The sequence below is a fragment of the Alexandromys fortis genome, unplaced genomic scaffold (assembly GCF_014885135.2).
Source record: "Alexandromys fortis isolate MF-2015 unplaced genomic scaffold, M_Fortis_MF-2015_v1.1 scaffold_103, whole genome shotgun sequence".
Lineage (NCBI taxonomy): Eukaryota > Metazoa > Chordata > Mammalia > Rodentia > Cricetidae > Alexandromys > Alexandromys fortis.
In genome coordinates this window covers 2,764,856-2,771,195 of record NW_026067978.1, presented here as the reverse complement: position 1 = coordinate 2,771,195, position 6,340 = coordinate 2,764,856, and the positions used below count along the sequence as shown (strand labels likewise).

Sequence of the window (6,340 nt, the reverse complement as noted above, 5' to 3'; positions counted from 1 at the left end):
ATCTCAAATGTCCATTGGTAGAGTGTTGACCATATTATGATTTATCTTGAGTGTCAATGTGGTAGAGTCTGAAGTCAACTAAAAGACACCTCTGGGCAGCTCTGTGAGGGACTTACGGGAAGAATTAGTGGAGGGGGAGGACCCTCTTCTACAGTACCCAACACCTTCCTGTGGCAGCCCAGATGCAAAGTCCAAAAGAGCAGTGTTCTCGCTCTTCCTTGCCTGCCTTTCCGTCTTGCTGGTGAGGGTGTCTATCCAGCTGTGGCCACCGCTGCTGCCATCCTCCACTCCTATCACAATGAAGCTTCTTCCATCTTCCAGTGTGGACTGAGGACAACCTCAGGCCTTCAGCACCAGACTGGGACAGCTGAGGCACAAACCTCATAGACTGAACCACTCACTGCTGGTTCTCAGCTTCTCCGGAGTGTAGCTCACCACTGTTGAACTACCCAGCCTGCATGCTGTAAGTCAATCTAATAAATTCCCTTTGTAACATATATTCATCCTGTCTGTTCTGTTTCTATAGAGGATCCATAAAAACAAATTCCATGTCAATATGGACAAATCTTTAACACAATGACAAATGAAAGACGCCAAACAGACAGAAATAGTTACAGTCTGCCTCAGTTGGTTAAAAAGTCAGTGAAAATGAAGTTACTGTAAGTCAGTGACTTGGCCACAGGAGGGAAGCTTCAGTGGTGACCACCAGTCGCCATCCCACGGTTACCCATGAGCTTCTTAGACAGGGAAGGAGATGTCAGCCTGGAAGGTCTCTCATATGGCTCCTGAGTGCTAATCAGAAAAACTCCAGCCAGAAAGTAACATGTATGTAGGTACACACACACACACCCCTTCATATTATTTGCATTTGTGAGCCAGGGACAACTCAGTGCACACATCCCAAATCAAACCCTAACAACACCCCAATTGTAAATCACATGTTTTTCCTATGTTCTCAGGGAGGGTAGGTGGGACGATTGACCTCCAGTTTCCAGAAAAGTACATAAGCCTGGAGGACACATGAGCGTGAAAACCATTTTTAGAACCCAAAGCTAGGGCTTCGCTCTGCAGAATGTCTGCACAGTGGAGATGCATACAAAATGGTGAAAGTGGTAAGGGCTCCTGGACTGTGTGTGTACATATTCATATGTGTGTATGCTCGTGTGTGCACATGCGTGTGGAGACCAGCCATCCACTTCAGGCATTTTCCTATGAAACAAGGTCTCTCTCTGAACCAGGACCTCACCCGTTTTGGCTAGGCTGGCTGTCTGCCAGCCCCAGGGATCTTCCTGTCTCCACCTTCCCAGTACTGGTATCATAGGCATGCACTGCCAAGCACAGGTTTTTATATAAATGCTGGGAATCAGAATTCAGATCCATGTCTGTGTGGCAGGCATTTTAAACTGAGTCAGCCCCAGTTCCTGGACAAAAAAAAAAAAAAAAAAAAAAAAAAAAAAAAAAACAAAGCAAAATGCCTTATTTAAGGCTTCTGGCAGGGGACATTTTATTTTTTTGGTTAAAGCCACAACAAATAGAAATGTCATTAAAACAAACTTGTAAACACAGCATCAGAACTTTGGTTTCACTAAAACCTCTCCCACCTGAAACATCTGAGGTACAAAGGCACCGAGCTAGGTGCCACACAGTTTGGTTCTGCAGCAGCCACACCGATGCTACCCTTGGAGTCAGAGCAGGCATAGGCTGGCCAGAGTCTGGGGCCCAGGTGACCCAGGACTCGGCCCAGGGACACATTCTCTCAAATTCAGACAAACACTGGCTCCTCCGCTGACCTGCCTGACAGGAGCTGGAACATACAAAGGAATCTGTCACGCTGAACTTGAAGATGACTTGGGCCGTGGGACCAGGAAGGAGCAGAGCAGATGAGGATGTCAATCAACTTCTGTTGTCCCACAAGGCCTCAGGAACTCTTGTCCTCGTTCATGGAACCACTTATTGGAGACTGTGAACAGAAAGCAGGGATGTGATGATTCAACCTAACAGTTCAGCAGTCCAATCAATGCTTCTCATGACGACCACTGTTGCATTAGGAGCGGCGGGGCTGCGTCCCAGGCACCCGGCCGCCCGCATGGCTAGCTTATGCCCCGAAATAATTACACGGAAACTGTATTCTTTCAAACATTGCCTGGCCCGGCTAGTTCCAGCTTCTTGTTGGCTAGCTCTTACATATTGTTCTAACCCATTTCTAATATTCTGTGTAGCCCACGAGCTGGCTTACCAGGGAGGATCTTAACCTGCGTCTGTCTGGAGCAGGAGAATCATGGCGACTCCTCACTCAGCTTCTTTCTCCCACAATCCTGTTCTGTTTTCTCCACCCACCTAAGGGTTGGCCTATCAAGGGGCTTAGGCAGTTTCTTTATTAATAAGAAATCACTCCCACATCAGACCACTGCCCTGTGGTGAGTGGAGGGAGACTCCGGAGCAACATGGCCAATCACGCACTGTTGAAAACACACGGGCACGCAGGCGATGGTACAAAAGTCTACCAGTGATTGGATGCATGTATGCAAGTTGCCATAAGAACAGAGCCGAAGGGCATCTCATGATGTTAGGGAAGTGGGACTGACTCAGAACAAGAAGCTGAACTGAAGTTATCCTGGAAAGAAGGCAGGCATATCGTGTGACTGCCACTCACTCCAAGTGGGCTGGATGCAGAAAGCAGGATGAGAAAGTCCTCAAAGGCACAGGCCACCCGGGGAAGTGTGAAGGACCTCAAGAAGCTGGGATGGTGACAAGCAGAAACTGAGGAGAGGGATAGGGAACCTGTCAGCACCGGGCAGGGCTTGGCCATGAGCCCCGGGCCCCCTGAGCTATAGAGCAGAATCTTAGTGCTGTGGGCGCTCTAGCTGGAGCACTGGTACCGGCACCGCCAGGTCACAGGCATGTACTATGACTCTGTTCTCAAACATAGATTTGCTTATGAGGAATACAAAAGTAACGCAGGGCAGATGACAGCTCATGTCATATAGCTGACAACCTAATCTTAATCCCCAGAACCCACAACGTGGAAGGAGAGAACCCATTCTTTCCAATTGTCCTCTGACCTTCACACGTGTGACATGGCACATGTACACACACACACACACACACACATGCACACACACGAGTTTTTAAAGTAATGCACTACTCAAGTCAGAGATTTTAAATACAATACCCAGACTTTCCTAAACAAACTGCCCAGAAGACTTAACAGCATATATAGTAGAATGGTAAACTTTAATTGTGCATGCAGAGCTTACATGTGTCGTGTGTGTGCAACACGCTTGCCATCTAGTACACTGACTTTCTCTGTACTTTTTCCTCCCAAACCAGCAACTACTTCACCGTTTCTGCGAGCCCGTCACAGTTTACCTCCCAAACTCCACGGGTTACAAACGCAAGGGATCCCTTCCTGTCACAGTCTAGTCCACGCTTTTCCCAGCTCTCCACAGCTGCTTCCAGGGTGAGGCTCAAGCTCATCCTCTGAGCTGTGCCCCGGGCTCCAGTCTCATCTCTTAGCTCCAGTCCCATCTCAGGACTCCCCTTCATCAAGGGACAAGAACAACTAGCCTCACCACCACCACCCTGTTACCTACAGTGCTGGCTGTAGCTGCATGTGTCTTTCTTGCCTCACATAGACACCCTCTCTCCTCTCTGCTCCCAGCTCTCTCGATGCGCCACTAAAACCCTTGCCACAGACCACGTCTCTGGAAATCCTCCGTGGCTCTCTGAGCATTGACAACCAGCTGTGGAAGCTCTGGCTGGGTGGTGTAAGCAGCCAAGACAACCTTTGTGATGCGGAGCTGACAGCAGTTAGCAGTGGTTTCCACCTCTGCATCTAAGGCCGAGGGCCGCCTCAATGCTGCCCCTCACGTCACTCACCCCACTTGCAGCCCACAAGCACGGGACAGGCCGCGTGTCTCGTCCGGTAATCGCCTTCCCCACTCCGCAGAAGGTTGTACCAGAAGACAGCTGTGCCCTGGGAGAGATCGAACTGTCAGAGTGCATCCTAAACAGCAGGTACACGGACCTGCTCTAGGAATCTAGCGAGAGCCATCCACCCCTAAGCAGAAATGCCCTCCTTTTCTGTGCTGGGGGACAGGGCTCAAACAGAAGAAAGTTCAGTAATGCACCTGCCCTGCCTCCCTTCTCCATGGGCACAAGCAGGGACCGCAGTCCAGAGCGTGGGTGGGAAGACAGTCAAGTAGACAGCCCGTGGTACTGGGGGACACTGACAAGGTCTGAGCCCTGCTTCAATGCGTGACCCTGAAAAATCACACTCACCTTCTTGGGCCAAATTGCAGCTCCCAAGTCAGGAAAGACGGTGGCACCTCCAGCTTCTACATCACTCATCTGGGGACATAAGGCAAAGAGCTTGGTCCCTCTCCCCAAGAACAACAGAGCAGCAAAATCGTAAGGACACGACAAGATGCACAGGTCACCCTCACAGCACTGGCGGGAAGTTCTGGCTATGACTGGCTAAGGCCAGGAAAGGCTCCCCACATGTGGCTTAATCTGTGCTGTTCATCAAGACAGGCTCCACGCCTGGAGGTTCAAGAGCTAAAGCCCCCAGAAGAGCCACATTCAGGACACCCTTGAATAGACACAACCTGCGTCCATTTAGAAAATTACTTTCTTAGGCTGGAGAGATGGCAGTTAAGAGCACGCTGTTACACACAACCCAGGCTCAGTTCCCGGCACTCACATGGCAGCTCAACCACCTGTGACTCTAGTTCCAGGGGCTCCAATATCCTCTTCTGGCCTCGGTGGGCATCATGCATGCATGTAGCACATATAACATATATGCACACACACATGCATGCAAACACTGATATAGATAAATACATATCAGAGAGAGAGAGAGAGAGAGAGAGAGAGAGAGAGAAGGGAAAGAGAAAATCCTATCTTTACCCTGTCCCCATCTTGAATTCTGACCCACTGCCGGGCCTTGCCTAAGCCAGTGTTCTCAGCAGTGTGTACAGAGCTCTGGACAGGAGTTCCCTATGGCTTCTAACCTCAGGAGTACTCCCTTCTCTGTGTGGCCGTTCTTCTGGCTCTAGCTGCTCTAATCAGCCCTCCACCTTCCCAGAATGCTACTCTTCCCGCTTTCTCCTGTAAACTGCACTTTTACTTGAAGCATTTTGTCTATGCTGTAATAAGAATTGGAGCTAAAATGTTTCCCAGTGTGACACATACAGCCTGCCTGGAGGGGTGGGCACTCGGGAGACTCATGATAAGGAAGACGAAAAGCCCAATGGCTTCCCCAGCGCTGGGGTTCAAACCCCGCGACTCTCCAAGTCAGCTTTGCTCGCCTCTCTCTAGACACACAAGCCTTTGCCTGTTTCGCGACATCCCAAACCTATTCCCTTCCAGGCCCCCACACACCTTCTTCTTTGCCAAAATAAGCTCCACAAATTTCCATTTAATTTTCAAGTCTCAACTGACATGCTATTTCCTAAATGAGGCCTTTACTGAGCCCCGTGTTTGGGCAAATTCTTCAGTGTTTGTCTCCATGGTAACTAAATAACCATCTTTCCCATGTTTCAAGTGAGTCTCCCATGTCAGACGTCAGATGTCACAATGGAGACCACATAGGACCTTCTCAAAAGTGTGTGTGCATAGCAGTCTCCAGGACAATTAAAACTTAAAGCCAAAAGGCAAGCTTTGTTTCTAAGTTCATTGACTATGCATCCTTAGAGTGGGCTATTATAATAGGAAAAGGTGAACTGAGAGCCCATGGGTGGGGGCGAGGCAGCAGGAGGGGAGCTGGCTATGCAGCCTCTGAGGAAACAGAGGCAATTTCCATCTAAAAGCACCCCCTGGCCACCTCTGCTCTCTGCCACCGAGACAGAGCTCACTGTGACTCTCATTCCCAAAGCTCAGAGTAGACCTGAAGCAGAACACACCACGGCAGACACATGTTAAAGACAGGGGCTAAGGGCATCAGCCAGCAAGAAGTCGACATTCCAGGGCTCCACTTGGATGAGGTTATGTGGTCTCAGAGAGTGGGCTGGTGGTGAGGAAGGGACTCTGGAATTAGTGTTAAATAGAAATAGAGTTTCCATTTTATGAGGTGAGAAGAGCTATGGTAACAGATGGGAATATGGTTCACATTAGGGATGGACTTAATAAAATCACTAAAGCACACAGAAAATTGTTATGATGGAAATTTCTATATTATCTATATTATACCACAGCTAAAAAAAGATAAGGGGGGTGGTAGGAAAGAATCAGGGAGTAGAAGAAGGGCAAGCTCACAGATGGGAACAAAAGCCAACTCTCTATCCTCCAGCCAAGAAGGGTGCCGAGGAAGCCTATGCAGCAGCTGATGCTATGAGCCCGG

General features: G+C 49.3%; 1 protein-coding gene across 3 annotated transcripts in view; it reads right to left on the bottom strand.

The window, feature by feature from the left end:
• Positions 1 to 1,482: 1,482 nt before the first annotated feature.
• The window catches only part of P4ha2 (prolyl 4-hydroxylase subunit alpha 2), a 29,976-nt gene continuing 25,118 nt past the window's right edge, over positions 1,483 to 6,340 (bottom strand). For all 3 annotated transcript variants that reach the window (XM_050157691.1, XM_050157690.1, XM_050157689.1), the window contains 3 exons: positions 4,282 to 4,350; positions 3,880 to 3,976; positions 1,483 to 1,960 (listed from right to left, as the gene is read on the bottom strand). In XM_050157691.1, the coding sequence (XP_050013648.1) occupies positions 1,890 to 1,960; positions 3,880 to 3,976; positions 4,282 to 4,350 (237 nt within the window). In that variant the 3' untranslated portion in view covers positions 1,483 to 1,889. The remainder of the gene's footprint in view (positions 1,961 to 3,879; positions 3,977 to 4,281; positions 4,351 to 6,340) is intronic.